General features: G+C 42.7%; 1 protein-coding gene across 3 annotated transcripts in view; it reads right to left on the reverse strand.

Annotated features, from left to right (window-relative positions):
- Window positions 1-2519: 2519 nt before the first annotated feature.
- SYNE2 (spectrin repeat containing nuclear envelope protein 2) overlaps window positions 2520-16857 on the reverse strand; it is a 167322-nt gene continuing 152984 nt past the window's right edge. For all 3 annotated transcript variants that reach the window (XM_041398933.1, XM_041398943.1, XM_041398924.1), the window contains 13 exons: window positions 15026-15163; window positions 13939-14133; window positions 12842-13124; window positions 12430-12498; window positions 11494-11630; window positions 10523-10649; window positions 8678-8889; window positions 5889-6089; window positions 5435-5563; window positions 4770-4958; window positions 4022-4111; window positions 3764-3810; window positions 2520-3181 (listed from right to left, as the gene is read on the reverse strand). In XM_041398933.1, the coding sequence (XP_041254867.1) occupies window positions 2956-3181; window positions 3764-3810; window positions 4022-4111; window positions 4770-4958; window positions 5435-5563; window positions 5889-6089; window positions 8678-8889; window positions 10523-10649; window positions 11494-11630; window positions 12430-12498; window positions 12842-13124; window positions 13939-14133; window positions 15026-15163 (2043 nt within the window). In that variant the 3' untranslated portion in view covers window positions 2520-2955. The remainder of the gene's footprint in view (window positions 3182-3763; window positions 3811-4021; window positions 4112-4769; window positions 4959-5434; window positions 5564-5888; window positions 6090-8677; window positions 8890-10522; window positions 10650-11493; window positions 11631-12429; window positions 12499-12841; window positions 13125-13938; window positions 14134-15025; window positions 15164-16857) is intronic.

Raw genomic sequence — 16857 nt, forward strand, 5'->3', positions numbered from 1 at the left:
TTGTACTGGAAACGGGTTCCCAACTGAAAGTGTTGACTTTTAAAGCACATACTATATGTTATGGTAACATGAAAACAACCCCACAACAGCCCAGCCCCTTCCTTTCCCCCAGCTGTCTTTAGTTCTGTGAACTGATGGCATTTGTCTGCTGCTGTGTTTCTTTGTTATGGATTGGTGCCTGACTAATCATGAAATGTAAAATACATGGCTTTTTGTTAACTTCTCTCCTGCAGCTGAGCTCAACCTGGTCTCAAGAGTATGTAATGTGTGTGCTCAGTGACTGAGGGCACCTTCCACCATCCCAGGTTACTCCAAGCCCCATCCACCCTGGCCTTGAACACTTCCAGGGATGGGGCAGCCACAGCTTCTTTGTACAACTTATCCCAGCACCTCACCACCCTCACAGCACTGAATTTCTTCCTAACATCTAATCTAAAGCTGTCCTTTGTTAGTTTAGAGCCACCACCCTTTGTCCTTCCACTACATCCCCTGGTAAGAAGCCCACCTGCAGCTCTCTAGTAGGGCCCCTTTAGGTACCAGGAGTTGCTCCAAAACCTCCCTGCAGCGTTCTCACTGCTGCTGACTGTGCTGGAGCAGGGTGGGTATAGCTGACAACAGACAGAGGCCTCATCTTACTGCCAAAAAATAAGACTTCAATTCAAGACTAGTTTTGGCTTGGTTGGATTTCTTAATGCATGTGCACAACCATAATGAATTGCTCTCACTACTGCATCTGCCCTCTCTTTAAAATATTTTTTTAATCCTTCCCTGGACACTAACAACCCAATCCTAAGAGAGATGATGACACAAAGAAATTGTTGGGGATATAAAATGACTTGTTTAAAGCAGACTTCAGTGTCAGCATACTGTGCAGTGATTATAATCAATTGGAAATAAAACTATTTAAAATAGGTGTGGAAGAAAAAAGATTTAAGCTATTTCCCAGACATTGTTTTTTAGTGACATTTTGAGATAATTTCTTGAAAGCTCTTCTTTTTTATGTATTACTTCAGCTCAACAATTTGATATAACTGTTCATAATGAAAGGAAATTGTAGGCTATGAAATTTTCCTTAGACCTTTTAACATTGTTCAATTTTTTCCCCTGCATAGGTTCTTTAATGGAAGAAGAACTGAATATCACGTCAGCAACTGCCTATTACTTCTTGGCAGAAAGGTCTGCATGGGCATTTGTGACAACCTGGCAATGAAATAATGGTTAGAGTTGGCTCACTTCTACAAAGGAAGAAACTTAAATGAGCTCCATCCTAAAGTAATTGCTTTGAAAATATCAAACAATGATTGCAGAGGGAGAGAGGACAGTATGTGTGGCTGTGTGCAGGGAGGGGTGAAGGGAATCCACCTCTGGATACAGCCTCAGTGTGAGAGCCATTGATGCTGGAGCACCTCAAGTCACCTCAAGTCTGGCACCTCAACACAGCTCATGAGTTTATTCTAATGTCCTGGAAATAAACCACAGTGGATTTGCCACCATGGCTGGGAAAAAGCTGCTGGTTTGGTCATTTTCTGAACAAGAGGACAAAGCAGTTTGGCTTTGTAAAGCCCCCTGCCAGAAGCTGGGGAATCAGCAACCACCAGTGGTGACAAGTGTAGAAAGGGTGGGAGAACACTCACAGGCTAATCAGAGACCTTATTTTCCATGGGTAAGCACTGCAGAAAGTGGCTAATTCCTGGGCCACTTTCACTGCCACACACAAAAACTTTTGACCAAAGCCCTTACTACTGCACTGAGCTCTCCCCCACATGCATCTCCCCACTCCAGCACTCCCACTACAGAAAGTCAGGTCCAGAGTAGGAAATAGTTCAGCATTTCAAACTAGTAATAAGCATGAACTGGTTCAACTTTCTGTTCTTCCTCCAGGAAAGCAGTTGCAAAGGGAAGGATCAGGATCTGTGCCAGGGAACACAGGTCCCACTGCTGGATCTGTGATCTCTTGCTCCGACAAGCAAGGGAGTGGTTGTGCTTCTCCCAGCACCACTCCTTTAGCAGGCAAAGAACTTGACTCTAACAGGAGTGGAAGGGAACATGAGACCGGTCCCCCCCACCAGACACACCCACAGTCCTGCAGACATTGGCAAAATTTTAATGACAGTACTCAAACTGTACAACAGAGGGGCAGTGGCAATGCTGACTGTACACAGTGTTTCTCCAGCCATTGCTCACAGGCCAGTTTCATTTTAAAAACAAAGCTTATAAAAATGCACAATTCTCTCCCAAGGTACTGTACACTATTCAGCAGGTTAAAAACTGGAAAAAAAACTTTCATTAAAAAAGTCATTGCACTATTTGTATACATCAGGGATAGTCTACATAATCATGTTCATCTAGAAAATATGTGCATTATAAACCATTTCCATGCAATGCAGGAATTCCTTATTTCAAAGGTGGTATAAAAAGACAACACAGCAGTCCTAACTACTAGAACACTTTATGTCAAACAAAACAAATGTGCATCATGATATCGAACGTGTTAGATGAATAAAACACAACAACAGAGATTCAAAAATATGCAATTTTTTTGTTTCCACCAAGTGACTACAGTACCAAAAGATACAAGTAATGTGAAGTGTGTGTGCAGAAATCATATTAAATGAAGTCCCTCTTCACCTGCTTGTCATGCTCACCCAAGACAGACTGCTATGTTTAAGATTACTGTGATGTCATTTCTGCATCTAAGAACTCAGTATCCAAACACCTTGCAAGCTTAAGAGCACTGCCCCTATAAAATAGTGTATCTATTGCATCAAAGTATAAAGTGTGTTGCTTACAGTTTAAAAAAAATCTATAGAAAAAGTTTTGTTTCCCGTACAAAAACGCTGAAATTCTGTCAAGATATACATTTTGAGATGTGAAACTCACTGCTTGATTGATGCTAGAGCAGCATGGGAGGAAAAAGCACCACCCAAGAGTGTTTTGGTGTGAGTGCAGGCTGTCCTAGGTGGGGGGGGGCCCGTTGGTGTAGCGCAGCATGGGGTAGAAGGAGCGGGCGAAGTTGTTGGCCTGGGTGCAGCTGTAGTCTTCCTCAGAGGAGGGGATCATGCAAGCCAGGAGCAAAAGCAGCAGGAAGAACAACTGGAGAGGCAAAGCTGCTCTTAACACCCGGTAGAAGAACGAGGGAGACCGAGGGTTTGCCTGCACAGGTTCTGGATGGCTTTCACTCCTGAAAAGGAGAAACAAAGAACAAGGCACTTCAGGGTTTGAGTTAAACAAGTTGTTTTTACCCTATTTTCAGATGAAAACGTAACTTTTCCCAGGAGGCAAACAGGTCGTTCCAAATAGGTGTTGAAGGACAAAGGAAAGACATAATTTACACTGATGAAGTTCTTCTCTGCCCTGGCTTACTGAGATCTAGCCTTTGAACAGGCCCTAGTGGGCTGAGGGTTAAGTTCTCCCTTTGTCCCTCATGGTCTGTTTGTAACAAGTGGCTCTCAGGGGCAAGTTTCTTTTTCCAGGCATGCTGGTGGAATTAAAGGAGGATTTAAACCTGAAATATCCCCTACTTGGCAAAAAAAATATTTTCTCAAACCAGGGTTGCACATCACTGCAGAGGTCCTGGAGCAGGAGTGCTAAAGGAAACCATTCCCTAAGGAGCAGCCCAGAGCTGGAAGGTAGAGGGAACTCAACAGGCAAAAATCACCTCCCCCCATGTGTCAACCTACAAGGAACAGCTGCCCAGGTTTCTGCAGCTCATCTCTGCCATATTCACTATTTTTCAAGAGATCAGGCATAAATAAAATACTACCTTGTGCTGCTGTCATTCCTGCCATCAGCTGTTCTCCTGAGGGCCATCTGTTGAGAGAAACAGCTTTTAGTATCCAGGTTTCAGAAACCACAAGGAATTTCTCTGAAAAGACAGCTGTAGACTTTAAGGTCTGATTGTAAATGCTGTAATAAGGTACATGGACCTAAAAGGTAAAATGATTATACCTGAGGAACTTCACACTAAATACATCAAAATACACTATATGCTGATAGCAAAATATTAGAAAAAAATACTTGCCTTCTTCACAGCAGGACTGGATTTCTCTTCTTCTGTATTATAGACTCCTGAGTCTAAGTCATCTGGAACTAGCAGGAATGTTTTGGTATCCTGAAAGATAACACCACCTTCCTCTTTAAAATGCACATTCAAAACTGACAATAAATGAAGTGCAAAGAACCACCTTTCACTGCCTCTGTAGGTGCACAGCCCACTGCCCCTTCACCTGAAAATAACCAGTTCCCCAGAATAAAGAAATGTTTTACAGTGCCCATCCTGAAGGAATTACATGCCCAGCCTGAAGGAATTACAATGGAATGGGTGCATACAGAAATTAACTTGGAAATATCTCTGACAGGCCTCAGGATCAGCAACCCATTGCTAAGACCTTCAACTCCTACACGTTCATTACACACTTCTAGCCTGATACCTGGTTTGGATCACACAAATTCAGGCTGGAAGGGACTTCAGGAAGTTCATCTAGTCCAACCTCCTGCCCAAAGACCTGACCAAAAGCCTGACTCAGAGCTTTATGCTCTCTGCTCTTCAAACCCCTTGAGGACAGAGGCAGCACAACCCCTTTGTTTAAATACTGTACTAGCCCTGGGGTGCTGAAGTTGTTCCAACAGCCAGAACTGTTCTTTTTTCAGCTTATCAAGGTGGAAGCACTCAAGCTTTAAGTCAGGCTTTTTATAAATACCTTCACCCTAATATGCTATTTCTTTCCAGTAAGGAAGATCCAAAAACAAGTATTTAAATTCCAACTCACCAGATTCCCTTGTATTGTTTTTAAGTCATGAGAGACTTGTTCAATCAGCTGTTTCAGTTTCGTTCCAATTACATGGACCTTCTCCTCCTCTTCAATGTAATCACCATCTGATTTCAGCAGCAGGTAAGCAGTGAGCTCTTGGAGGGAGTTTACATTAAGCTGTTGCTCCAGCAGCTCTTTCTCCAGTTGCTGAGAATAAACAAAAAATAGCACAACAGACTGTTACCCTCAGCCTTATGGATGTTCTCCCAAAAGGAGGAACTCTGGAAGGCTTTAAAGAACACAACCTGCCTGAGAACCAACAAGGCACAGGAATGGTTATAACAGCTACATAGGAAATGAAGTTCTCTTGAAGAGACTGGTTGTACCTGTTTGAACTAACATTTAAAAATAGTTCTAGCAGCAGGTAATTCATATAGAGAAGACATTATATTCTGGAAATTGGAAGTCTTGCTCCAGCATAAAGACTGCTCATAAGCAACTTTATTATGATGAGTAATTATGGAGAAGTGCCTTGTAAATGCAATATCTTGGTCAATTTCAAAACCATCCACATGCCTGAGTACAGCAGGTCTGAGGAGAGGCTGCAGACACTGTGAGACAAAAATATCCTGCTCTTCAGTGTGTGCTGAGAGCTGAGGTGCTGCAGTTAAGACTACACTCACCATCAGCTCCTTCTGGCATTCCAGTACTGTATTGAGATCAGCATTGGGATCTGTGATTTGTGCTTCATTCCTCCGGCTTTCAGCACTTGCTAACCACAGGATTAGCTTTTGGCTCTGGTCGTGGAAATCCTAGAGAAACAAAAAGATTGGCATAAGAGGAAACACACCTTTGCAATGCCTTCACCTACAAACAAAACGCCCATCTCAGATTAGACAGAGCCGCCACAAATTGACAATTAGTGAGGGTACAGAAACCTATGTAGCAAAAGGGCATTATCCACTTGACAGGTATTTTTACCAACCCATTTCAATCTATCAGAGGCAACTTTATCAGGAAACAAAGTATCTTGGATTTTGAGTTACCATTCCACTGATGTGCAGGAATTATCCCTCTGCCCTCTCCTCAACAGAATCCCAAAGAGTTTTCCCTTACAAGCTGGCACGTGGTATGTACCTGGCAGTGCAGTAAGGCTTGCTGTAAACTCTTCCTCCAGTTGTCCAGTGCACGATTTGCTTTCTCCCAGTGCAAGTTGACCTTCCGAAGCCTGTTCTGCAGCTCCTTGAACTCTGTGCTGTCTGCTTTCTGGAATTCTTTGCTGCTCAGGTTAGCAGAAAGCAACACTGCTTTGTAGCTGTCAAATGCTTTAAGCATGTCCTGGTAGAAAAAGAAGATTAGGAGTTTTTACGAATGATGAAAAATATATTTATTTACAATAAAACCACACACTCAAAAATATCACAGGTGTTGGGGAAGGATGTTTGAATCTGGTGACTTTTTAATACTGCTAAGAAACATATTGAGGTAGGTTTATGTTTGGGTATTTTTAAAGCCAAAACCTTCACTCTGAAGAATATAAGAGTGACTGGGCTTTTGCTTCTCCCTAAGTTACAGGCATTATGGCTTAATCTACATCTGCCTTTCAATTCCTCTGAGCTGTCTCTTTCCCTAACATTTGGACAAATACTCCCATTGATCATCACATGATATTTTCTCCTAATTGATAAAGGTTTTACCACCCCAGAATCCTAGAATAATGTTGACAGGGACATCTGGAGGTCTGTACTCTCTTCTCCTGTTTCACATAGGACCAACTTCAAACTCCAAGGAGGATGCTCAGGGCCTCATCCATTTAAATTTTCAGTATCTCACAGGATGGAGATTTCCCACCCCCTCTGGGCCCCTGGTTCCACAACAGATGGTGTTTGGAGGTTTTTTTTTTTCACAAACAGGATGAGACTGTTGGGGTACATTCCTCGAGCTTTTATTTGCAGCATCAGACTCATTACATGGTTGAGACAACAAAAGGTGGCAAACCTCACGTACAGCCAGCAGCAGCCAAAGACCTCTTTGCTACAGAATATTTTAAGAACTTTTAGTTAATAATATATTGTTAAAGCTTACAGAAATTTCTTCTAGCCAGTTACTAAAAGTACACGTACAGCTGCTTCACACAATGCTTGCTTGTCTTATAAAAAGACTTTTTTATAACTTTTTTATAAGTTTTTTTATAACTTTTTCTACTTTCAGACTTTCAGCTGCAGCTAGCTTTGAGTTTTCTCTGCTCTTTCTGTTTCTAAGGCCTGCTTTTCCCAGCCTTTTGAAAATCTCACCTTTACTATTTCCCACATCAGACCACCCCTATTGTGAGAAATTATTTTTCTTCTCTCTGGTCTCAATTTCTATCAGCCCATTTCTCTGACTTCTCAAGGGCCCCCCAGAAGGCAGTCCTGCCTGCTTTCCTCCTCTCCCTTAGAATTGTAGGGGAAATAATATGGAATTTGCAGTCATGGTCATGTCATCTAACCACCTTTATGTTAAGGCTGACCCTGTATTCTGAAGGTTTTTTAAAAAAAAGAATGCCAAACAATACCTTCCTTGTACCTTCTAGTTTACAGTTTGAATCAAGGGTACTCATCTCTTCCAAGCTGCTCTTGCAGTAGAGAAGTTAGAGCTGTAGGATGAATCCCACAAGCCATAAAGCTCAGATTGCTTTTCCCAGCAGCCTTTCTATCCAAGAGTGTCAATCTCAAGATCTGAGTTCCACTTGTAGAAAACTGCTGGTCTAAATTACTTTTTTTTACCCATCAAAGGATCCTGTCCCCCTCTCCTCCAGGCAATAAAGTTTCTTTTAATATCAGACAAAGCAAACAGACTTCTGAACACCAGTAAGCCACTCTGCAGGCAGACTGGCTTTATCCTTATCCCAGGCAATTGGGATGTCCTGACACCTCATGAAGTTCACTTCTTAGAGCACACTGGCTCTTTTAACACCCCTCTAAAGCCAAACTGTCTGAAAATGGGATTTACAGCCAGCTGGACTCCTCTTAAGCAGATGCAGAAGAAAGGAGAAGTGAAGCTCTGCTACTTGAGGTGGTCAGACACCCAACTCCAGGCTGAAGGGAAACATGTCCCTCCACTCTGGAGGCACCATTAAACCTTTCCTAGGGCTTGGTGCCTAATTCAGACTGGCTGAAGGAGTCAGAGCTCATCTTACTGGAGTGCAGAGTCATTGTCCCTGGTCTAATAACTACTCCAGGACATGCAGGCTTAAACATACTCTCAGCATGCCTAGGAAATCCCTCTTCTGTCCTGCAGTGTCCTGTCTGTCAGCATCACCCCAAGGGTGACACCAGACTGACCAGTAGCCTCAGGGTGACTCCACATGGGGCAGCTGGTGAGGGGTGAGCACAAAGGGATTTTGCACTTCCACAGATTTTAGGAACACTTGCTCTCTCAGACTTGAACCTGAGGCATTTCATTGCCTGAGTCCCAGGTCCCCAGCACTTACATGAGCCCTGCTAACCTGCTGGCTCATGTTGCAGAAACCACAGCTTTAGAGCAGATCTTTGTCAGTCTCCTGCTGGAATTACACCCCACCCTTAATTCATTTAAAAAAAAAAAAGCAGCCCAGACTTTGCAGCCTGTTGACCTGGCTAATTTTCAATCTGTTTCTGGTTTGCACAGAGGGGAATGGCACAAGGAAAAGATGTTGATATCACCATGCAAGAAAACAGAAAGGGAGAAGTGGAAAGGTTTTTATTTCTGCCTGCCAATCTCTGTACAGGCAGACAGAAGCACCTTGCCTAAGACCCTCTTTAGCCCTCTCAGCTGAGAGCAGTTCAGTTCCCCTGTAGCACAAGAATTGCTATTGGCATCCATGCTGCCAACTGATCCCAGGAGAACACGGTGATTAAAAAACATCAGCATCTTGAAATCTCTCTTCTCAGTAAGCCATAACTTACTTTCAATTTCTTGACCCTTTGTTCCAGTGCCTGCATGCTGGTTGGAAGCTTCACCTTTTGCAGCTCTTCCAGCTCTTGCTCAGTTTTATCAAGCCAAGCAGAGATGTCACTGAGGTCTGAGTCCAGCTGCTGCCACTGCTGCAATTTCTGTTTCATCCTAAGTTTATTTCTGAGGTCCTGAGCTTGGATGAGCTCCCACCTGTCAATAATGCCTGCAAATCACAGGAAAAAAAAACCAAAAAACCAAAACATTTAAATCTTCAGTAGAGGAAGGAGTGTGTAAAACAGATGCAAGAAGTTTTGCAAGAAAATTATTTTCCATGCTACTTGAGATCAATTAACTGCTGTAATGTATTAGTGTAATTCAACCACATATTTTCTTGAGATTCTGCAGTGTCTAAATTTCATATTGCTGGTCAAGTTACCCACATAGCAATGCTACACAGAATTTTAATGACATCAATTGGAGATGTTTTAATTCACTTGGAAGAACAGACCAAAACTAAGGAGACAGAATTCAAGGAGCCCAGCTGCGATTTGGTGAACACCAAAATTCAGCATGGGACAAATATGATCCAGCAGTTAGGACCTGGGTTTGTGTTTTATGTCTATGTGGAGTTGCTGGAGAGAGCCCAGAAGAAGCCACAAAGACGATGAAAGGGCTAGAGCACCTTTCCTGTAAAGACAGGCTAAGAGATTTGAGGCTATTCAGCCTGGAGAAGAGAAGGCTCCAGGAGAGACCTTAGAGCCCCTTCCAGTGCCTATAGGGGCTCCAAGAGAGCTGGAAAGGGACTTTTGACAAGGACATGGAGTGACAGGACAAGGGATAATGGCTTTAAACTGCTGGATGGCAGGTTTAAATTAAAGATTAGGAAGAAATTCCCTACTGTGAGGGTGGTGAGGCCCTGGCACAGGTTGCCCAGAGCAGCTGTGGCTGCCCCATCCCTGGGAGTGTCCAAGGCCAGGCTGGGTGGGGTTTCAAGCAAGCTGGTCTGGTGGAAGATGTCCCTGCTCATGGGAGGGGGGTTGGATCTAGATAACTTCCAACCCAAACCATTCTAACGACTCTTAATGATTGTTTCATCAAATCAGTGCTAAAGGACATGGAGATGCCACCTGTGTGATCACTGACACTTTCTGAAAGCACATCTAAACCATTCTCAGGTTATTCCTATTCATCCCACCTACGGGACACAACCCTGGACTATCTGTGAGACCAGAGTAACAAAGTAAGTGAGCTGGTGCATGTAGCTGCAGCCTTCTTTTTATCACATGACTTGCTTTTGTGACTGCAGTACAATGTGTTACAATCTCAAGCACCTGAAACCAGGAATGAGGTCCTAAAAGGTCAAGAGAACCAGCTTGCTGGTCTGTCTGCATGAAAGGACCACTGTAAAGATACTGAAGAACAGATTGCATTACCAGCATTGAACAAACATTTCTGTAAATGGGAGCTGTAGCATCTTTTTATATGGAGTACCAATAACTCCACATAGCAATATGATTTTAGACAGAACCTTTGGTTTGAAATCTGATTAGAAGTCCCTGAAGTGTTCAGTATCAGACAAAAGTGAAATTGTTCCCACTTACTACAAGCAGCAAAGAGACAGAAATGTTATGAAAGAAAAATCTCAATTCTGGCAGAAAATGTGAAAGCTCTGAACAGCACCCATGGGCTGGACAGAGCCAGATGAGAAGGGAGCTCCATGAAACTTTGAAATTTGGCAAAATACATTAAATTTTTTTTTGTTCCCAAATATGTTGCCTTTGTGCCATCTCTGCTTTGTCTTCCCAGAGTCACAGGTCAAACACCACAGCCCCAAAGCCACTCCTAATGCTCTGTACCTGACTGCTTCTCTGTTGCTGCTAAATTCACAAGTTCTTGGTCGTCTTGGGGCTCCTCGTCGCTCATGTTGGCAGATGGAATTTTCTCCTTGCTGCTGCTGCTGCTTGCAGAGCTCAGCTGCTTCACCTGGAATGACATTTTGGTGGGTGAACCCTGCAGGTGAACAGGATGTCAAAGGTCCAGCCTAACCTGTGTTACTCTGGGGTGGCTGGGCTGCTGCTGAGCTCTTGCACATCAGATTTAGCACTGGGCTTTTGCAGCTTTGCTACCAGTTTACACTGGCTTTCTGTGCCTTTCCAGTAAACAAACACACACCATGGTGATGCCAATGACTACAAGAGTGGACATGGCAAATTAATTGCTTTTGCACTACATGTACCAAACAATGTACAATTGCTGATGCTCTTTGTTGTATTGTGGGTCTTGGTAATGTTGACTCCAAGGCTCTGAGACTGGATTAATGATGACAAAAGCAGCCAGATACCAGTACCACCCTGCCTGGAAGAGTGCTGACAAGGGGTCCAGATCCACTGAACGTGGCAGCTGCTGGTGAAGCCATGGCTGGCAAACATCCACCAAGGCTGAGGCACCAACGGACTAGAAGACATTTTGGCACATTTTTCAGTGCCTAGAAGCAGATTAAATGGTGTGTTGCATATTAAGGCTCTTCAAATTTGCTTAGGAAAGGGAAATACATCAGTAAGTATCAAGAGATTCACACCCTGTCCTTTGTGGGGGTTAAATTCTCCTCGACTTGCCCTAAGACAACAGAGGAAGTTCCTCCAGACCCTGACTGACCAGGAGTCCAACCTGAGCCACCAGAAATAATGTTTAAGTTTGCATGAAGTGAAAATTCCCCACCTCAACTATTCTTTTCCTTGATGCTGGAGAAGGAAAGAGGGTGGAGTTACACAGAACAACAAACAGACTCTGTAGTACAGGTTCAGTGCCCACAGAGCCTCCAACTCACATAGTCTGGTTTATAGGGAGTACTTGTCTCTGGTCCAGACAACACATTTCCAGCCATCTCTGCCTGGTTATATCTGTGTTTCCTGCAGACCGGGCTACCTGGAGAATGCCAGGGATGAGCTTCTGAAACAGACTTTCCTGAAACAAACAAAACCAAAACCACACACCATGAGTGCAAGATCTTACCTCCACAAGGAAGCTGTTGCTTTGTATTAAGTTAGAAAGCGCTTTGAATAAAATGGCATCAAGTTATGGCATAAAAATGACAGTTTTGCAGCTTTCCTTGCAAAGCATGCACATTTGCAAAACATCAACAGTGTTTCAAAGGTAATGAGATGAGAGCCATGCAGTTATGGGACATTCTGTTTTCTTCTGGAAAATGCTTGAATACAGGTTAGAGTATTCAAAAAAAACCCAAAAGACAAGGCTGCACCATGGTTTTGTAAAGTTTGCATCCCAACAATAACTGTCATACATCTGCAACGTGTCAGAGGGAACAAGTTAAGACATGGTTTGGAGAATGTGTGTTCTGGATGTAACAGACAGGACACATATAGTTCTGTCATGCACAAACCACAAAAAAATACTCGCAGAGTTGGAGCTACTGCCTTCAGTAGTTACGCAACCAAAATTAGAAACAACCAAAAATTGATACTACCCAGAGCAAACCACCGAGAAAGAACCAAAAGACTTTGGATCAGTACAATGAAATGCATGTTAACCACCTTGGCATTTACCAGGCAAAATCTAAATGGTGTGTTCTTGACTGCTTTTAATGTCCATGTGGATACTGCAGCGTAAGAACACCATGACAGGATGAGACATGGTGTCCACACAAGGCAGGAAGTCAGACATTACGTATGAGAGAGGTTGAGGAATATAGCGTGCAGCACAGGGAGATTGCCATGTTCAGACACATGCATTAGCAGGTGCCTACCAGAAGATGCTTTCAAAGTTTTTGTGGTCATTTTAAGATATGCCTCAGGGTTTTCAGTGATTTCTACATCTGAAAAAAGAATAATGTCATTTTCCTCACTATTCAGTATCTTCCAACTATTAAAAACAACTGAAACAATGAAGGACAGCAAAGACAAAGAACAAAGTAGTTGGCACCATTTTCAAACATTCTTATACACTAAGGCTTCTAAAACCTTATGCTTCTAAAAACAAAAGCTTGGTTTAGAGAGCACCATTTCCTTCACATAAGAGATGAGCCTGCTCACATCTGTGAATGGTACTTGAAAACCAACCAACAATGTGGGAGCAAGAGTTCAATCCCCCTCCCTTCCCACACAGGGACATCCTCCAGCTGTCCATGTCAAACCAAACTGCTGGACATTGGTTCTCACCTGACAGAGCACTGTAGTATGTTGCTTCTTCATCATCTTCATGAGAGGAAGAACCTCCCACATCACCTGTGTGATCCCACTCAAGTGGGATGGAGTCAACGCTGACAGGGGTCTCACAGCCTGATCTCTCTTGGCCCTGAGTCGGGGGCATAAGATGGCAAAGGGACTGTGTCGATGAGGGCCCCTCAGTGATGGCTTTCTTATGCCAGGGATCATTCTGGATTTCTCTGGAGTCTTCTTGATCTGTCTCGTTTTCAGAGTTGTCTTTTTCATCGTCCAATCCCTGTAAGTCAGTAATTAGTGCAAATTAGTAAGACTGACAAGAGATCTTAATGAGATAATGACTGAACCACACAGTACTACTGAAGACAGTTTTGTGGTCAGCTGCAGCAACCATATACCTAAATTTAAAGGGAGACTTAATTTCTGCCTTCTCCCTGTTTTTCCAAATCCAATCCTCACATCAGCAGCTACCTCTCCTCTTTCAAGGCACTCCACCACCACCACAGCATCTCTCCAGTTTGCAGGAGTACCCAGTTCCTAATGGACTTAGAAAGGTCAGTCAGGAAATGATGCTCAGGCAGAAGTGAACACTTATTTGCTCATGTTACTTCCTTTACCTGGCTTTCTAACAGATGTTCTTTCTTTTTGAGGCCAAGCAAACTGAAAATAATCTAAAAGCTCCCAGGGAAAAGCAAAGTGCATGCTGTTCCCCATTCAGGGCTCCCACAACAAAGTGGACAGATGGAGTGGACAAACAAATACATAAAGATATATTCTAAGCACATTATTAATGGTAAGGAAAACAAAGTGATATTAAAAACACCAAAAACATTTTGAAGCCTTCAAGCCACAACTATATAATTCTGAACCTTATGAACAACCTCCATGCTATTATCCAGATTCTGCAGATGGAGAGACATGAAAGGATTGGCAAGAAAGATTTAGCAAGGCTTGGGACATCTACTGCCAGAGCTCCTGAACCCTTGGAGTTCAAACTGCTAAGAATAAGCAATTTCAATTCAAGAACCAAAATAAGCACTGCAATTCAAACACCAGAATCTTGTCAAAGCATTGAAACAACTGCTGCTTCTTACAGGATCCCTTGAAGTCAGTCTTTGATGGAACCGGGCAACTCGCCCAAACACCTCCTGACAGTATCGATGAAGCTCTTCCAACTCATCTTCAATCAGAGTGGCATCCAAAGGCTCGCTCTTCTGAATCAACTGCTCCCCAAAAACGATTAGCTGATCAATCTTATTGGTGTTTAACATTATCTCCTGTTGGAAACCCTATTTGGAACATACAAGAAAAATAATTACTTCTCCATTGGCCCTTTCTAGCCCAAGGTTTCTCCCTGTTTTCGAGCTCACTGCAGTGAAAGACAAGCACAATTGACATTGTTGTCTAATGTAATTTGGAAAATATCTTTTTACTCAAGAGGTCCAAAGGTTTTATGATCAGAATTATAGTTCTAAATGAAATGGCATTTTCCACCCATGTGTACATCACTATGGCTGCAGTGTCCTGAGCCTGCAGGGGATCATGATACAAGAATTCAGCTAATCAGAGATTATTCTTCTGCTGGTACACACAATCTTTTTCTCAGTAGCAAAGAAGTTTGTTTGGTTGCTTGGGCCTCCAGCCTATACAAGAGTAAATCTACATCTCAAATCAGTAACAGTGCAGGGAGACAGGAGAAATAAGCATATAATGTAGTAAAGAACTAGTCTATTCCTTAGAATCACTGCACATTCCTGATGTCCAATTTCTGTTGAAATTCCCAGCTACAAACATGAGCTCTGAAGAGAGATTGTACAATGATGCCAATTCAAAAAATATTTGTACCAGAAAATAATGCCTGAATTTAGGATTGTAGCTCTTATTGTCAAGCAGCACCTGCTGCTTTCCAAGCCAGATAACACTGTCACTGACACATACTGCCAGGAGAAAATGGCAGGACAGAACTGAGCCTGAACACTGAATCTGAATTAAACAATGCACAGCTTAATATTGATTCAGAGAATACGTCTTTAAAATTTACTGCTGTCTTTAAACAAATATAGTCCTACAGAGATGTGGTGGCTATTGTGAAGTTATAGAAAATGGATGATTCTGTCAGGCAAGGGCAGACCAACAGGATCACTGGGCTATAGTAAACAACTGCTTCAGAAGGATACGTACATTTAACTGGCGCATTTTGTCATCAAAGTTACTTTTTGAGAAGTGTTCCACGTTTGTCAGCTGTAGGTCCATTTCTGTGAGCCAGACAAGGATGCTTTCCCTCGTCCCCTCAAACTCATCTCTCCGATTGGTGAAGTGCTGGATGGAAAAGAGGAGCCAGTGTTACAAGACTTCAGCTACTAAAAGAGACAGGTCACAGGAGCACTCTGAAATCGGTGTTTTATTTCAGAACTCCTGTTCACCTTAAAGGCCATCAGGACACAAACAGCAGCATGCCATGTATAAAGCCTGTCCTCTTCCTGTAGGGATGCTAGAACAGTGCCCTGTACTAGTACACTATTTGTACTAAAGAGGGAGTAAAATTTTAGCAGTTCAAGATGCTTCTATAAAATTACATTCTTGATTCCACACATTCCTTCTCCCACATCATTATACCAGCAACAGTTACTTGGACTGAGGCTTAACATCTAATTTGTTCTAAACTTAAAACAGAGATAAACAAAGGAAGCAACCCCCCATCTCTAATTAAAGTAATTAAAACTGTGAGATTAAAATCAGTTTTTACAATGGAGAGGCTGGATCATGTATGACCACGCCAGTGTAATTAATGCACTGTTTGGCATAGCATGTCCCACAGAAGCTGCTAAGAGACACGCAGCTTGCCTGTTCTCATGGGTGGATTTACTTGTGGTAAAAGGGGATCATGTAACATCCCAAATATAACAATTCATAGCTGCACAGATCAAACCCCATCACTGCTTACTGCCTCATCCGCTGACTTTGGGGAGGTAACAGTTTTCCCTGTCAGTTGCTTACAGCACTGCTATATTTAAAAATCTGGCAGTGACAAGTTTTCCCCAGGGCACAGCACAGAGTATCTGCACAGAGATCAGTTTAACTGATGAGCAGGATACTTCTTTGAAATACACTCCAACAACATTCCTCACCAGACAGGCAGCACAGCAGGAGCTGCTTTCTATCACATCTCCATCTTTAATGCCTTGTTGGTGAATCACATCTTGGCATGAACTAGAGGGCACTTGGGGCCCTTTTGTCTCTCTGTTTCTCATCTATAGAAAGGTGCAAGTGGCATGAACACATCCACCCATTACAAGTGGATAAGGAGAAAGTGTGATAGGACCAGTGAGTATTGCAACTGACCTCTCAAAATTTGCACTCTTTCTTCCTTTATGCTTTTCTTCAGCTACAGAAAACCAATCTACCAAGGTGAGGTTTATGCCATGTACTCAGTGACCCTTCCAGAGCTCCCCTGCTATGCCAGTAGCTCAGGACAGAGAGTTGCTCTGCTGTAGGCACTGCTCATGGGTAATTCCAGCAGAACCCTGCTGTCGGAACCCTGGATGCTGAGAATTTTAAACTTTTTATGCCGAAAGGCATAGACCCACAAGAGAATACTACATTTGACCTGAGGCTTTGGAGAAGGCTTCCAAAATTTATAGCACTGGGATTATGGGTGTGTAGCTTGATCAGAAGTGTGTAATATCACTAATTAGAAAATGTAAAGTTCTAGAATATAGTAATATATGTATAGAGCAAGATAGAAGTTTTAGAGTGGAGGCTAGTCCTTCTTTATGACTTTGGGTAGTGTTTTGTAATAGGACAGAAAAGTCTGCATTGTGGACTTTGAGTGATTAGTTATTGAGTTAAAAGGAAAAATAATTTAGGTGTCATTTCTTAATTAGATACTTTAGCCTTAAAAGACCTTATAAGGAAAGATAGCCATTTTGTAGCTTGTTAGTAGAATGCTGTAAAACTCACCACTTGTAATATAAACAAAAAACAATAGACATCTAAGTCTGAACACGAAACAC

Source organism: Onychostruthus taczanowskii, unplaced genomic scaffold (assembly GCF_017590055.1).
Source record: "Onychostruthus taczanowskii isolate IOZ18803 unplaced genomic scaffold, ASM1759005v1 scaffold1, whole genome shotgun sequence".
Classification (NCBI taxonomy): Eukaryota; Metazoa; Chordata; class Aves; order Passeriformes; family Passeridae; genus Onychostruthus; species Onychostruthus taczanowskii.